Source organism: Panthera pardus, unplaced genomic scaffold, assembly GCF_024362965.1.
Source record: "Panthera pardus isolate Hobbes unplaced genomic scaffold, ASM2436296v1 HiC_scaffold_27, whole genome shotgun sequence".
NCBI classification, from domain to species: Eukaryota; Metazoa; Chordata; class Mammalia; order Carnivora; family Felidae; genus Panthera; species Panthera pardus.
The window spans coordinates 125,331,491-125,349,166 of record NW_026526843.1 but is presented as its reverse complement, the minus strand read 5'-3'; the positions used below and the strand labels follow the sequence as shown (position 1 = coordinate 125,349,166).

General features: G+C 45.2%; 1 protein-coding gene across 1 annotated transcript; it reads right to left on the bottom strand.

The window, feature by feature from the left end:
• Positions 1-12,974: 12,974 nt before the first annotated feature.
• On the bottom strand, positions 12,975-13,701 carry LOC128773878 (uncharacterized). The gene has a single exon (XM_053891916.1). The coding sequence runs from the start codon at positions 13,660-13,662 to the stop codon at positions 12,988-12,990; it is 675 nt and encodes a 224-aa protein (XP_053747891.1). The 5' UTR covers positions 13,663-13,701; the 3' UTR covers positions 12,975-12,987.
• Between the last annotated feature and the right edge of the window lie 3,975 nt (positions 13,702-17,676).

Sequence of the window (17,676 nt, the reverse complement as noted above, 5' to 3'; positions counted from 1 at the left end):
CGCCCGCAACCACGCCTAGCTTTGTGTGCTCGTGAGGACACTGAGGACGCTTACTTCCACACAGCCAGACAGCACACATCCGGTCTCGCGCCGACCAGTGGGCATTCACATCGCCTTCCCCGCAGCAAGATGCTTAGCGGGACCCAGAAACGTGCCCCCACGCGGCTTTGTGTGGGAAGAAGCCCTCGGTCATTTCCCCGACCTGGCCTGGACCTCCACCGCCACTCCCCACTCTCCCAGCGCTGTTTCCGTGCCAGGTGCGACGTAAAGCACACATGCCTCCCCCACCCCGGCACTGCCCTCCTCCCACACTCATTGCAGAGCCAGGACCACCGGATGGGATCACGTTTGCACGTTCCCGGCCACTGGAGCGCGGCTTAGCTCCAGTCCCTGTCCTGGGTTTCTCTAAATGTCACCGCCCTTTCCTTCCTCTTGCGCAAGCCCAGCCCCCTGTGGACCCTCCACCAGCAGCAGGAAGGATACAGCCTTGGCCCAGAAACCACGGATGCCCTGGATAAGGGCACTTCTCTGCTGCAGATGACGCTGCCGCCTCTGCCATATGCTGGGTTTGCGTTGAGAGTCCTCCCGGCTGGCATGTGTATTCAAGGGCTGCACCTCCGTCTGAAGAGCCTCGAGCAAGGACAGGAAAGGATGTAGGCTTGCACTCATCTGCGTCTCTTCCTCCTGCTTCACGTGCAGCTCCTGTGCGTTCCCCAGGCACCAGCCACCTTGCTCCTTCCACTTTGGTTCCTCCTTCTCCTGCTCCTCAGCTCCTGCTCTTCGTGCCCCAGCTCCATCTCTTCCTTCTCCTCCTTTCCCAGCTTTGCCTCTTCCTCCTGCAGCTCTTCTTGTAAATCCTGTTGCCCCTGCTCCCCCGCTTCCTGCTCCGCAACTTCCCTTAACTCTTCCCCATCCTCCTCCTAATCTCTCTGCTCCTGATCCTCCCCCTTCTCTTTCTGCTCCTTTTGTAAGGCCTCCTGCTCCTCCTGCTGCTGGTCCTGCCCCTGCTCCTCCTCCCCCTGATCGTCGGCTTTTGACCTTCTTCCCCCTCCTTCTCCTCTTACTCCTAATCCTTCTGTTCCTGTTCCTCCTCCTACTTCTCCTCCTCCTACTTCTCTTATGATCCTGCTCCTCCTCGTCCTCCTCCTCCTCATGAAAATCATCTTCCACATCCTCATCCTCATCGTCATCGTCATCCTCCTCCCACTCCTCCTCCTCTTGAAAATCATCTTCCTCATCCTCATCCTCATCCTCGTCGTCGTCCTCCTCCCATTCCTCCTCCTCCTCCTCCCATTCCTCCTCGTCCTCCTCCCGCTCCTCCTCCTCCCCCTCTTCTTGGTCCTTATCCTCCACCTCCTCTTCCTCCTCCTGTCCCTTCCTCTACATAATTATCCTGCTCCCCCGCCTGTCCCTCGTCTTCCTCATGCTTCCTCTGGTCATCCTTCTCATCTGCAAGAACGTGTATTTCTGTGGCCGCCGCCTCAACGCCCTCCTCCACCAGGCCCAACAGCTCCGCCACCGATATTATGTTGTCCACCAGCAGCTTCAAATCCTCCCTTCGGCCGGACACCTCTGTCTCACGTCGGACCGGATATTCTTGTGCACTTCGGGGCATTCTGGCCCCGACACCATCGTCGTGTGGCGCCTCAGTCGCGTCCAGGAATACTGTATGCCCTCGAGCCCGGGTCTCTTGACTACCGCCTTCCATGACGAACGCGACCGCAGTTTACGGGGCACTGCCACATTTTCCAGACACTACATCCTTCGCCATGTGGAGCTGGCCCAGGACCGCAGGTGGGGCAGATTCAAACGAAGCGGCAGGAGGTGAAAGCACGGGCCTCCCTCACCAGACCCAGTCAGTGGAGCCCTGACGACAATGGCTGACAACGCCCTCCCGCCTTCTGCCGTGGACCAAGGGCCCAGGGGGCGCATGCGCACAGGCGCTGTACCCAGGAAGCCACGGCGGTGGCTGTCGCTGTGGTGATGCTGCCGCAGAGGCCTTTGTGGTGAGAGAAGTGCGCATGCGGCTCTGAAGCTGAGGGCGTTGCAAACCACGCCCAGACTCCCAGCCAGGCTCCAGGACCAATCATGAGGACGGCAGTGGGCGTGGCGTCGGCGGCCCCACCTTTCAGGGCGGTGGGAATCTGCTGCGAGCGTGTAACGGCACACAGCGAGCCCCGGGCTTCGGTAGTGCGGCGCCTCCAGGGGCCTCCAACTTAGCCCTCTGCGTGCCCTGTTTGGCCTCTGTCAATGAAAAGGGGACTTTCACATTCCCCCCCCCCCCCCCCCCCCCCCGGCGTCCCGTACGGCCTGGGCACGAGGCTATCTACACACACGGGAAAAGGGGGACCTCCACGCTTTTCACGTTTACACCCCCATCTTTGGTCATCGTGCCCATAGTCTGGCAAATCCCCTGAGCGGGTCAGCGTAGCTGTCCGTGAAACGCATTTCAGCTGTGCGCCCGCTGTCTGCACCCTGGTTTGCATCTGGTCTGCCTCCTTTGCATACGCCCTACGTCCATCCCTACTCCAAGAAGACATGTATGTCATGACAGCAGGCTAGCAGTGCACCCGCTAGGGAACACTGTTCCCGCTAGGGAAAACTCTTGTCACTCGGTGACAAGAGGTGTGTGACATGGAGAGGACACCACCCTAGGGGAGGCTGCCTATCATGCGCGATCCCAGGAGCAAAGGGATGGCACTCTCTGAACTTTGGCACTTGAACCACCCCGGTACGCACCAAATCAGGAAAGCCCCCAGTCTCTTTCCTTTGCTCCCCAACGGCCTACGCACACTCACTCAGGCACAAAGATGCACGGCCACGCGGCACGTGGACACAGACACGCACACGCTGCCAGCGCAAACGCCGGGTCTCACGCAAAAGTACTCAAAGGCGCCAGCCACGATACACTCACAGACACTCTAGTGGACCTCTGCACTCACACGTGCCCTCTGTCACATCCCGCTCGCGAGGCTAGCTCCTTCCCACGACTCACACTTGCTTTCCCCCCTCACACAACACATGCATTTGTGCTGGGGCCCAAAGCTGGCTGAAAACTAGGGCAGATTCAGTATCTCCATTGGGTCAAGGAAGCTTGCACTGAGATGCCAAGGAAAGACAGCCACAACTGATACCAACCTTCCAGTACCGACAAAACTGGAATGTGGCAGGTGGAGAAACACCAGCCACGACTAGGTTCCCAGCCTATCGACCCCTGCGCTCACCTCAGCCCCTCTCAACCCTGGGGAGTGTCTTGGGTTTCAGTACCTCCCAGCTGGCTGCAACCTACAGGGCAAGGGCCAAGGGACTGACCTTTCACGGTTCACATGTATACCCAGCTTGTGTGGGCTGCCTGGAGGCAGTCACGGCTTGGGAGGTCTGGATGTGCTCTCACCCCTGTTACTTGTGTGTTTCTTTGCGTGTTCCCCTGAAGCCCTGTGCCGTCAGCAGCCTACTATGTCCATATGGACATGCACGGCACACGGGAGCCCAGATGAACTCATACGGTACAAGGACTGGACAGAGAAAGAGAAAGAGAGACGGAGGTGGGGTGGGAGGAAGCGTTCTGAAAAGAAAACTATCACAGAGACAAAGAGACAGACAGAGACCAGAGGGATACCGAAGGAGGCAGAGGAAGGAGAGTAAGTCACAACTGGAGATAGCCACAGGGAGGAAGTGTGTTTGTACGTGTGTGTGTGTGTGTGTGTGTGTGTGTGTGTGTGTGTTCATTTATGAATGAGCGTCAGTATCTGGGACTGAGAGAAGGGGTGTTGCTGTGATTCCTGGACCCTTGAACGCCCTCTTCCAGCAGAATGGAGGCCTGGTATTGTCAGGAATGTCAGTGTTTTGCGGACCATGACTCATGCGGTTTGGGGCCCTAGCCCAATCTCAGGCTAGGGACACAGAGCACAAGGAAAGGGAACTTGAGGCATGAGGCTCCAGACTAGGCCCTCAGGTGGAGTGTCCAGGCCCAAGGCTTTTACATGCCTGCTGCCTCCTTCCGGAGCCCACTAGCATTTGGGAAGCATGCCCACGGCCCTGTGGCCCTTCGGACACTGCAGTGGCCCTGGCTGACGTGCAGGTGGGGCAGAGGCAGAGGCAGAGGCAGTGAACTTTGTGACCATGTGTCCTTGGGGTGAAGGAGCTCTGCCTAGGTGAGCAGTGGGCTGCTGTTCAGGAGCAATCAGCAGGAGGGCAGTGGGCGTGGCTCCGGCAACTGAGCCCCTGCCTCCCCTCCCAGGTCCGGAGCCACTTCTCTGCCTCCCCCTCCAGGGTGGCCTCCCTTTTTGCTACATGTCCTTTTCAGGTTTGTCACCGACCAGGTCTGTCCTGTGGGATAGCTGATGTTGGAGAACGGGTACTACAGATCTCACCCCTTTGGGGAGGAGCCAAGATGATGGCAGACAGCATGGAAGCTTCTTAAGTGTCTCGCGTGCATGAGATACAGCCAGACCAACACTAAACCATCCTACCCACCCAGGAAACTGACTGGAGGATTAGCACAGCAATCTGCATATCCTGAACCACCGAATTCAGCAGGTACGTGGCATGCAGAAGTGAACTTGGAGAGCGAGGAGGCATGGGAAGGGAGGTGCTTTTGTGCGCGGAGAGGCGAAGGAGACTGGGCAGGTGGAAGCGGGGGCAGAGCATACAGGGAACCCACCCATCCCCAAAGCAGGTGGAGAGAATGTGGAAAATTGGACGTGGCCGCACGGACTAAACTGAAATGGGAGAAAGGAGAAATAGGAGGGTTTAAATTCCATTCAGACTGTAAACAGGGTGCGCAAAGTCTGCAAATCCGCAGTTCTATGCCTGGCAGTGCTGTGGTGGGAAGGGCTAATTCTCAGGAACAGGGTCGTGTAGGAGGTTCTCAGGCCACTCAGAAAAAGGTGGTTCCACTGCTGGAAAGACATTTGGTAGGGACTGTTGAAGCCACCTGGTCCATGCACACCCCATTTGCTGGTGCTGGAACAAGGTCGTTAAGTGTCGTGAAGTCTGGTGCCAGATGTGTGTGGTGGTTTTCCATAATCCCTGAAATGCTGCGGTTACACTGACTTGCAAACTTTTTGTGGGGCGGGCTGGCATTGGTCCATAGTGTCGGAGCACTGGCAGCAGCAGGGCCCAGCAAGCGTTCCTAGGTGCAGCCTACGTTCAGCCATTGCTCATTCGGCCATTGCTCGGTGAGACCCTTCTGCAGAGGGACGGGACGGGTCAAAGCCGCAGTCCTTCAGAAGTAAGGGGCCCGGAAAACCAGCGCATCTGAGACGCAACTCAGGAGAGAGGTACTCCCTGGGGCCTGGTCACGGAGAATGCAAAAGCGCGCAGTGGACAGAAGCTGAAGACAGAGGACGGGTGTGTGATTGCTGATCCAGGAGAACAGACTGGGTAGCTGGATGGCGCCATTTTCACCGCTCATGGGCATGTGCATATGCACCAAGGAGAGTGGCAACAATCCACCCCAGTGGGCTGGCAGCGCCATCTAGTGGACAACAGAGCGGTTACACGGAGCCCCGCCTAGCCGGGCCACCTTCGCTCTCAGCAGCACAAGTCTCACACCCACCCGGCTTAGTTTATGGACTATAAAGCGGTACATAGACTGACTTCTAGGAGAAAGAGAAATAATTTCAGTCCTACTTCAATCTGTTAGCAGGTCCATCGATTCAATTTCCTCTCTTTCTTTCATTCCTTTTTTCCTTTTCTCTTTTACGCTGTTTTTTGAATACAGCAAGAGAGAAAACTCATTTTTATTTTCAATTCTCATTAAATATGTTTTCTTTAATTTATATTACTGTTTTGTACTTTTGCGTACTTTTTTTCAAATTCTATTTTACTCCCAATATTGTATTTTAGTGTACTTCAGTTTATTCACCTTTTCAATGTTTCAAACGTTTTCCATTTTTCTTTGTTTTCTTTTTTCTCTTTTTCGTCTCTTTTCTTGTTCTTGATTGCAGAAGGTGAAAATTTTCATTTTCACTTTCACTTTCCTTTAAAATAATTTTTTCACTTTTTGCTATATGTTTTGCTTTATGTAATTTTTTCCAAATTCTATTTACTTCCATAATGTATTTTAGTGTACTACAGTGTATTCCCTTTTTCAGATTTTCAAACTATTTCCTTTTTTTCCTTAGTTTAAATCTTTTTTCTCTAATTCGTTTCTTTTCTTTTTCTTGAATACAGAAAGACAAAAGATACATATTTTTTAATTTTTACTAATTTTCTTTAACTTTTTCTACTTTATTCTGTATTTTTTGTGTATATTTTGTGTATATTTTTGTGTATATTTCACAAAATCTGTTTTACTCCCATCATCTCATTTTAGTCTACTTCGGTGTATTTTTTTTTCAAATTCTCAAACGATTTCTCATCTTAAAATTTTTATTATTTTTTTCTTATTTTTCCTCCCCCTGTTTTTTTTCTCAACTGTATCAAAGCATTTTCAACACCCAGACAAAACATGCCTAGACTCTAGCATCATTTTTCTACTTTTTCTATTCACGTGCTTAATTTTTTAATATTAATATTTAATTTGAATTTTTTTCATTTAAGTTTTTCTACCTCATGAATTCCTCTTCTCCCCTCAAAATGACAAAAGGAAGGAATTCAGCTGAAAAGAAAGGGCATGAAGAAACGACAGCCAGAGATTTAACCGACACAGATGCAAGCAAGGTGTCTGACGCAGAATTTAGAATCACGATTGTAAGAATACTAGCTGGAGTCCAAAGGAGTTTAGAGTCCCTTTGTGCAGAGAAAAAATGAAGTAAAAACTGGCCAGAATGAAATGAAAAATGATATAACTGAGCTGCAGTGACGGCTGGATGCCACGGTGTCAAGGATGGATGAGACAGAACAGAGAATCAGCAATGTAGAGGCCAAACTTATGGAGAATATGGAAGCAGGAAAATCGAGGGAGCTTAAGGAAAAGAGCACGATTGAAGAATTAGAGAAATCAGTGACTCATGCCAAAGGAACCAGATCTGAATCCTAGGGGTACCAGAAGAGGAAGGGAGACAAATAGGGGTAGAAGGGTTATGTGAGCAAATCGTAGCAGAAAACTTTGGTAACCTGGGGAAAGACACGGACATCAAAAACCAGGAATCACAGAGGACCCCCCATGGGATTCAACAAAAACAACCCTCAGCAAGGTATATCACAGTCAAATTCACAAAATACTCAGGCAAGAAGAGAATCATGAAGGCAGCAAGGGAAACAAGTCCCTAAACTACAAGGGAAGACAGACCACGTTTGCAGGAAACCTATGCACAGATACTTGGCAGGCATCAAAGGAGTGGTAGGACATACTGAAAGTGCTGAATAGGAGAAATACGCAGCCAAGAATTCTTTATCTAGCAAGGCTGTCATTCAAATTAGAAGGAGAGAGAAAAAGTCCCCAGACAAACAAAAATTAAAGGAGTTTGTGGCCACTAAAACAGTCCTGCATGCAATTTTAAGGGGGACACTCTGAGGGGAGACATGATGAATATGAATATATATTCAATATATTCGTAATCATATAACCACCAGAAACTCCGACTCTACAAACAACATAATGGCAGTAAACTCATATCTTTCAGTTCTCGCTCTAAATGTCAATGGACTCAATGCTCCAATCAAAAGACATAGGTTAACAGAACGGATAAGAGAACAAGATCCATCAATATGCTGTTTACAAGAGACCCAGTTTACATGTAAAGACACCTTCAGAGTGAAAATAAGGGGATGGAGATCCATCCGACATACTAACGGTCAACAAAAGAAAGCCAGTGTAGCCATACTTCTGTCAGACAATCTAGACATTAAAATAAAGACTGCATCAAGAGATGCAGAAGAGGCTTATATCATAATCAAGGGGTCTACCCTCCAAGAAGACCTCGCAATTGTAAACATTTATGTGCCAAATGTGAGAGCACCCAAATATATAAATCAATTAATCTCAAACATTTTAACTCATCGGTAGTGATACCATAATAGGAGGAGACTTCAACACCCCATTCACAGTAATGGACAGGTAGATCATCTAATGAAAAAATCTACAAGGAAACGATGTCTTTGAATGACACATTGGACCAGATGTGCTTAACAGATATATTCAGAATATTTCAACCCAAAGCAGCAGAATATACTTTCTTCTCCAGTGCACATGGAACGTTCTCCAGAATAGATCATATACTGGGACACAAATCAGCCCTAAGTACGTACAAAAAGGTCGAGATCATACCGTGCATATTTTCAGACCACAACACTACGAAACTTGAAATCCACCACAAGAAACAATTCTGAAAGGGAACAAATACTTGGAGAATGAAGAACATCCTCATAAAGAATGAGTGGGCTAACCAACGGTTTAAAGAGGAAATTGAAACGTATACGGAAGTCAGTGAAAATGATAGCACCACAACTCAAAACCTCTGGGATGCAGCAAAGCCGGTCAGAAGAGGAAACTATCTAGCAAGCCAGGCTTTCCTAAAGAAGGAAGAAAGATGTCAGAGACACAGCAATCGTTAGATATTCTTGACAGTTAGACCCTTTAATTATGATATGCTTCCCAACTTCACCTCTTCTTATAGTCTTTGGTTTAAAGTCTAGTTTGTCCAATATAAGTATGTCTACGCTAGATTTCTTTTGAGGTGCATTAACTTGATAGATTGTTCTCTATCTCATCACTTTCAACCTGCATGTGGCTTTACATATAAAATGAGTCTCTGGTAACCGGAATATGGATAGTTCTTATTGTTTAATCCATTCTGTTACTTTGGTTCTTTTGTTTGGAGCATTTAGTGCATTTATAGTCAGATTATCAGTAGATATGACTTTACTGCCATTGTAATTACCTGTAAACTTGTCATTTCTGGAGGTTTTCTCTGTTCCTTTCTAGACTTTGTTGTTTGTGTTCTTTGCTTCCTCACTCAAAGAGTTTCCTTTAATATTTCCTGCAGGTCTGGTTTAGCGGTCACACCTTCATTTAGTTTTTATTAGGGGGACTCCTTATCTCTTATCAGTGCTTCCATTATGAATAGAGTATTTTTGGTTGAATAGTTTTCCCATTTAGCAGTTGAATATATCCTGCAGCTCATGTATGGCCTACTAACTTTCTGTGGACAGATTTGCTGTGAATTTGATTTGTCTTCCTTTGTAGGTTTAGGTGTTGTTTTTTTTTTTTTGTTGTTTATTTTCTTGTTTGTTTGTTTCTTTGTTTGTTTCTTGGTTTTTTTGTGGTTTTTTTTTCTTCCTACTTTCAGGATTCCTTCCTTTTCTCTATAGTTTATAAATCTGACTCCGATATATCTTGGTGATGGCTCGCTTTGGTTTAATTTAATGGGAGATCTGTGAGCTTCTTGCCTTTCAATGTCTATGACTTTCCCCAGATCAGGGGTGTGTTGGGCTATAATTTGCTGAAATAAGTGTTCTGCACTTTTTTCTCTCTGCTCAACTTCTCAGACTCCAATGAAATAAATTATATTACTTTAATGAGTCACTGAGTTCCTTAAGTCTACATTTGTGATTCAATTATTTCCTTCCCTCTTCTTTTAAGATTCATTATTTTCCATACTTTTTATCTTTTATATCACTGATTCCTTCCCCTGCTTCATCCATCCCCATTGTCATGGCATCCATTCATGCTTGCATCTCAGTTATAGCTTTTAAAATTTCAGCCTGCCTCGACTTTAGTTCTTGTACATCTGCAGCAAGGATTCTCTGGTGTGTTTTATGCTTTTTTAGGATAGCAAGTATCATTATGATTGTTTGTTTTATTTTTAAAAATCTTGGATGATGATGGATGATGATGACGAGGAGGAGGAGGAGGAGGAGGAGGAGGAGGAGGAGGAGGAGGAGGGTGACGACGATAACAATGGTTTGAGAGAGAGCATGAACAATTGGGTGAAGGGGCAGAGATAGAGGGAATGAATCTTTAGCAGCCTCAATACTTAGTGTGGAGTTCAACATAGGGCTTGATTCTATGACCCCTAGGATCATTATCTGATCCAAAATCAAGGGTCAGACATTCAACTAACTGAGCTACCCAGGCACCCTGATTGTTGTTTCCAGTTCTGGTGAAGACATCTTATACCTGCATTGATTAAATCCCTGGACATTACTTCTTCTTTCTGTTCTTTCTTTCAGGCTTCTTGCAGGATTCCGCTTCTTAATCAGTACACTTGTTTTGAGTGAGGGTTTTGTGCTGGTGTTCTGGGGGACGGTGGTTATGTTGAGCTTAATCTCATGCCTTAGTAGAGATGCACCTGTGAGGTGCACAGGGGTGAGTCCTGGTGTAGGTGGCTTTAGTAGCCACTTATTGGCACTGTTTAGCTCACCGAGGTCAGTCACTGATGATCGGTGGGGCAGGAAATGGCATCTCCCTGGTTCGTCATCCCTGGAATGGAGAGTTTGTCCTTGCCATTTTCTGGGAAGCTATCTCGGTAAAGCAAACAATCACCACTCCTGTGTACCTGACTTTCATAAGATCCTTTCCCTCACTCTGTGCCTGAGTCCTTCTGCCTGCCAGGCAGCATAGTATCCCCATGCTTTATCTCAGGGACACGCTGGATGCCTAAACTCCAAATAGTAGGGACTCCCGCATCAAAGAACACTGCTTAATCTCACCACCCTTTTCCCATTTTCCAGCTCATCCCAGGAAAGTGATTGATGGCCACACAGTTTGGAATTCGTGGCAAATTGCAGCAGAAGGCCAACAACAAAGCTTGATGGCCTCAGCCACTGTCTCTGCTTCTACATCTGGGAACAGTGTGGCATGTTGGAGCCATGAGTTTTTCTCATGAGGGAGGCCTTGCTGCCATGCCCCAATGCACTGAAAGAAGGGGAACCTTTTCTACCTGTGCGACAAAGGGGACCGTGAAGCCACGCTGTCTGCACCTGGGTCACTGCCTTCCTTCCCCACAGTGAAAAAGGCAGGCAGGCATAACCCTGGTGATGGCAGGCTTGTAAACTTTCAGATTTTGTGCTTTGCTGCGTAAAGGAACTTGTGGAAATCTTTATAAGCAGGGCTCCATCCACAGCATCGACAGTTCTTCTCTGCTCCAAATCAGCTCTACACAGCTCCTATCTTCCATGAGGTGGACATTTTTCGACTCGTTGACTTGCAGTTTTGTTCTCTTAGCTCCCAGGTTGATTTCCTGGGTGTTCGTAATGATTTGATATTTATCTAGCTCTGCTGAAGGACCATACGAGCTTAGGGTCCCCCTGCCCCTCTGCCCCTCTGCCAACTTAACTCATCCTAGGGAGTTCACATGAATGAAATCATGACTATGCAGTCTTTTCTTGGATTTCCTACATAATCATGCTGTCTTGGAAAACTTACACTTTTGTTTCCATCTTTCCAGTCCCTATGCCTTCAATTTCTTTTCATCCTCTTCCTAGTTGTCTAGTGGTTATCCTTAGCATTGAGCATATATACTCAATTGTATTAAATATCAAGTTACTCAATGACTGAAAATAAACGAGCAATTAAAAAAGCATTAGTCCTAATTATTCCTCTCTTGTCTAACGTGCCATATGTGACCTCCATGGCATTGGTATGTTAAAATTATAATCAGTGCTGGTTAGATATTCCCATCTGTTCACCAATTTCTTTGTTTATGATTGCTTTTGATTCAACTCCTTCATTCTGGACGCAATTACTGTCTTCCCAAAGGGCTCCTTTTCTATGTTCTTTATCTGAAAATGTCTTTGTTCTGTCCTTATTGTCAAGTGGTGGGTTAGTAGACACAGAGTTACCAATTGACCATTATAGTCTATCAGCACCTTGAAGAGAACATTTTACTGTTTTTGATCTTTGTTGAGAAGTATGGCATTTGTTGGTCTAATTGTAGATGTTTTATCATTTAATTTCTGTTTTCTCTTCTAGTGCCGTTTAAGGATTTCTCCATGGGTCTGAAGTTGCTGCGTTTTCACTAGGGTAGGTGTGAATCTACTCAAGACTCAGTGTACTTTCTCATTCTGAGGTCGCACTTATTTCATCAACCCTGGAAAAATTTCAACGTCACTTCAAATGTCAAGATTTTCACAGTCTGTATTCCACTGAAATGCCTGGAGACACACACAGAGCCTTCTCATTCTATTTTCAAGGCCTTGTAAGTGCTTCCATGTTTCAAATTATCTTTATCTTCCAGGCTCTGTTTCAGGAAACTTCTTCATATTTACCCCCTATCTAGCTAGCTACCTAACACTACTATACAGTTTTATACTTCAAAAATCATATTTCTTGATATTGCCAAATGTTCCATGGTGGAGGGAACAAAATCACTCCCAGTAGACCCCTGAGTTTAAGGTAATGAAAGGCCCAGGATGTTATCATATACTGATCCAATGCACTTTTATTTAATATTTTCCTCAAAATCCTCCCAACATGCCATAGCATTCATTACCCAGGGCCTTTGGCAACCTGAAACCCCGAGGTTCTCAATGGGGAGGAATTTTACCCCAAGGATATTGGGAAATGTCTGAAGATTTATTATCTCAACACAAGGGGAGAGGAAGCACCCCTTGCACCAAGTGGGTAGAGGCAACAGATGGGTATACACCTCTTACAAGGCACAACATACTCCCCCACCCCCAACAAATCTCGCCCAGAATGTCATTGGCGCTGATTTTGAGAAATCCCGTTCTATCCCAACCAATTATGATGCCTTAAAGATCTCTAAGCTCTTGACATGATTATTTTTCTGTGTGTATACGTGGGCTTATTTAAAATCTAAGTTTCAACTTAGAGTTTGTTGCATGCATTGTTGCTTGCACCCGAGTGTTTGCAGCATTCAAATATTTTTTATTCCTAACTTTATTTTTTGAAAGTGTATGCACGCAACATGTTTGCCTACACATTTCAGAAACTGAAAGGCTTCAAAGAAAGGAAGTTGTTTGCAGAAAAATGTAGAAGAGGAGAATAAAACGTCAGACACACCCTGAAAACAAATAGGTTTTATTTTAGATGATCACAACAATATTATATGTATGTAGGACATTTCTTCAAGAAATTTATTGGCAGCCATTGCAAACAGTAGGACCTTCATTCACACCTTTCATTGGGGGATGTTTGCGTACAGTCATGGGTTTCACTTTACTCCTCTGTTTCGTGGAAAATGTTCCACAGAAGAACATGGCAGCACTTATTAGCGAGAGGGTGGCAGTTGTGATTCCTAGTGGGAATACATAGGAGAAGCGTTTCCTTATCAGCATTTCTTTTCCAATGGGAAAACTAAGTGGGAAATCAAGGGTGGTTTGGCCATAAAAATCCACAGCAAAATTCCAGCTCGCTGTAATTGCAGTACAACTACAGCTACAGATGAGAAAGAAGGCAGAGATGTTGTAACACAATCGAAGGAAATCTGGGTATGGGGCATGGATCCAGCGGACCACAAGTGCCACTGAACCAAAAGTCAGGACTACGGAATTCAAAGAATTTGCCAACAATATCAGGCCCTGCCCATACCAGATTTCATCTGAAATCACCCAGCTTCCATTGATCCTGCCATACATAGGCCACTCAAGAATTGCACCAGAGATGCTACATTTTTGAAAGTAGAAAGCTTCCCAAAGTCCAATGTACACAATGGAAACAATGTTGCTGTTAAACTCCCACACGCGCCAGGATCTGCTGTTGGCTAGACTGATGCCAAAAGCCCAGGCCAGATAACTGAAAAACAGGCCCATCAGTTTGAGGTACAGGTGCTTCAATTCCAGTTGATGGATGACAGGGTAGAGGCATCATGAAATCAAAGCAGGAACACACCAAAGAGAAAAAAGAATCAGAATGAATGAGTCACAGTTCCGAAAGTGCTCAATATTTATGTCTTGCCCTTCTGGTCTACGCGTCATATTTAATAGTCTCATATATGTATTCGCTTTCAATTAGTGTTCTAAATGTTTATGTAAGGATAAAATGACCCCGGTGACGGTATAAATTTACATGCCATTCTGGGAACACAGTGTGACATATCTCTCAACCACCAAACTGTTCAATATCTCTTGTCTAGCAACTCCAATTCCAGGACTTTTGCCAAGTTATTGCTAAGAGTTTGCAAAAATATACATAGAGAGATGTGGTTTTTTTTTTTTTTCCAGCACTGTTTATCAGGGAGAAAAATTGGAATTAAGTGAATGTCTACAAATAGAGGAATCATTAACTAAATTATAGTACATCAAGGATTATAGTGAAATATTACACGACCATTACTAAGAAGGAGTGAATCCGTGTAAATGACCTGAAGAAACCTCCATGGGAAAGCAAAATGAAAAATAATCCATATGGTATGACAATCTGCGTCAAAAGAAAACACACAACTTTCTTTATATATCTGCAAGTATAGATATGTGCATACGTTTTTGAAAGTTTAGAAGGATGCACACAAAAAGAGGAACCCTGATCAACTGACAGAAGTAGAGAATTTCCTTCTTATTTTCATATTTTCTATAATCTGTATGGTGCATAGTTTTAAATGGAAAACAGAATAAACATAACCTTGATGATCTGTAACATGTTGCACACAACAAATCATGCTAAGGGTGCCTGAGTGGCAGAGTCAGTTGTCGGACTTGTGATCCCAGCTTAGGTCTTGATCTCAGGGTCATGAGATGAAGCCCCGCATGGCTCCTCCACTGGGCACAGAGCCTACTTAAAAAAATTCATGCCTATTTACTTTTTCTTAATCCATCCCTTGCTTAAAACTCTCCCTTTAGACGTTGGCTTCTTTTAAGGGTACAACTTAAAAATAGCTTGGTGTGTTTTGCATGAAGCAAATATCTCTTACAAAGCAAAATCTAGATTGTGGCCCAACCTGTTTGCATCTGTTTCAGTTTTAATCCTTGGAGTTCGTGGCAAGGATAATCAGAAAATGATACTCCTAGGGCTTCTCCCTCTGCTGATTAGCAGAAAGAATGAGACAGAGAGGAATGCTCAGAGTGGAATGGTGAGTGGGAAACATAAACAACCACCCACGTAGAAGAGTTTTAGGACCCTCCAAACTACATGTCCTTGCTATGAAGCCTGATATCCCCAACACTGTATCCTCTCTGTTCCATAATCTTCTGGGGAATGCACTTCCTCATTGCATGAAAGCAGCAGTTTTAGTAAAATTAGAAAGATGAGTTTGGAGCTGACGGCCAGTTTGATGACCTCACTCTCCAGGAATGATATTTCCTTGCCCATAGAGGTCTGAGCGAATGGTCCATAAGACCAAGGAGTTTTGACAGCATGAAGAATCAGGACGAAGAATGTTACAAATGCAGAAAAGTATGCCAGTTCAAGGAAGTTTGGGTGCATCTGTGTGTGGAACCAGTGGAATGAGAACATGTTTTTCCTGATGATCAAATTTTAAACACTCCCTGTATCTTATGTTAACATATTACCCATATGCCATGTAGAAGGACTCCAGTGTGCAGAAGCTTAAAGAATGGTAAATATTCTTCGTAGCAGCAGGAAATTTTAACCTGGAAGGGGAAAATGTCAAGCCAACCTTCAAAGATCCACAAGGAGAGACGAACAACCTATAGTAAAAAAAAAGCTACAATTAATGTAGAGTTTGGGGCTCCGAAGAAAGCCCAACATACCCTGCCTCTTACCAAATGTTTATTATACATAGCTTGCATTTTGTAAAGGTCATTGCCTATTCCAGATAATTCACATTAACACATTTCAATTCTCATAGCAGCCCAATGATAGATATAGAGTTATGACCCCCATTTTTGAAACGAGGGGCTTGAGCTCCGAGAGGTTGAGTAACTTACTCTAGGTCACACAGACATAAATGGCAAAGCCAGACTCTAGAGCTCTTGGTGTTGACAGAGTTATTCATGGCTCTCCTGATACCAGATGGCATTTATTCACATCCAAAGAGAATAAAAAATACAGGTGCCTAGACAGCTCAATCCCTTAAGCGTCTGACTCTGGATTCATCTCAGGTCATACATGATCTCACAGTTTGTGAGTTCAAGCCCCACGTGGAGCTCTGTGCTGGCAGTGCAGAGACTGCTTGTGATTCCCTCTCTCTCCCTGTCTCTGCCTCTCCTCTGTTTTTTCTGTCTCAAAACAAATAAGTAAACTTAAAATAAATAGGCAATTTCAATGACAATTATAATAGTGGCCCATATTTTATGTCCCATAAAAAATGAAGCTGAATCTTGAAGGACAGCAACATATCGGAAAATAAATTACAAGCTTAGTCAACAATGTGCATTGCTGGTGGGAATGTTAAATAGCACAGCCACTGGGGAAAACAGTACAGAGATTCCTCAAAAATTGAAACTTAGGATTGCCATGTGGTGCAGCCCTTCCACTTCTGGATATGAATAACCAAAAGAAGAGAAAGCAGGAACTCAAATAGATATTGGCCCACTCATGTCCGTAGCAACATTATTCACAAGAGCTTGCGTGGAAACAACACAGATTCCCGTCAGTGGATGAACGGATAAGCTAATGTGGTCTATCCATATCCGGAATGATATTCAGGCTTCTACAAGAAGGACATTCTGACACCTGCTACAACACGGGTGAACCTCAAGGGCATTATAACGAGGGAAGTAAGTCAGACAAAAAGAACAAATACTCTATGGTTCTACTTCTATGAGTAACCTAATCAAACTCATAAAGACAGAAAGTTCAATAGTGGATGGCAAGGGGACTTAGTGTTCAATGGGTACCGAGTTTGTTTTGGAACATGAAAAAATTCTGGAGATGGATGGTTGTGAGGGTTGCACAACAACGTGAATGTCGCCAATGCTGCAGAACGCTTCAAAATGGTTAAATGAAAAATTCTTTGCGATAGATATTTTATTACCATAAAAAGTGACACAAAAAGCAGGTATTTTATAAAAACACAAAGCAAAGTTGTGTTCAATCTATCGAAGAAATGACACCCCGTGGTTTGGCAACACCGTCCCTGCGTTTCTAAGTTACAAGCAGTTAACGTTTACAAGTTTGCTTTCCCACAAACACACAGCCATATCACTGTGGCATGGAAAGACAGGTATGATGTCGGGGATGCCATTACCCCATATTGTGAGTTTTCATTCATAATCAAAGTGATACTGAAATAAACTCAGTTTTAAAAGCCGACGGCATAGACACTAGTAGGCCGTGGTAAAAATGTGAAGATGCTGGGTTATGTCAGAACAACAGGGGCCTGGACTTAACTTTCTTTGTTGGACCATCCAGTGAATGACATGTAAGCTCTTCACAGATGAGATGAAATGATTAAACTAAAATGACCCCCAAGATGTCTCAAGGCTCTCCTTGACCAGGGAAAAAGATAAAGCACGTTAGTTTCCCTACTGTGGCAAAAAAAAAAAAAGCCTTTCTAAGGACACACAGAGTAGTAGTAGCTGCCAAACTGTAAGGGAAATAAGTCAAATTATTCTTGGGGTGCCTGGGTTGCTCAGCTGTCAGAGCCTGTGACTCTTGATCTAGGGTTGTGAGTTCCAGCCCCACATTGGGCCTACAGGTGATTTACCAAACAAACAAATGTCCTTCTTTTTCCATGACTACAAGTGCGGATCTGTGAATTATGAGTGCCAGGTACATTCCAAGAGATGCTATAGAGCACCAGAGCAGTGAAACACCACTTGGAGAGGTGTTTCTAGAAGAGAAATTTATTTTTGGAGGACCTACATCAAAATAATCACTGTACTTCATGAGAGTCTTAAGTCGGAAAACTATAAGAAGGTTCATAT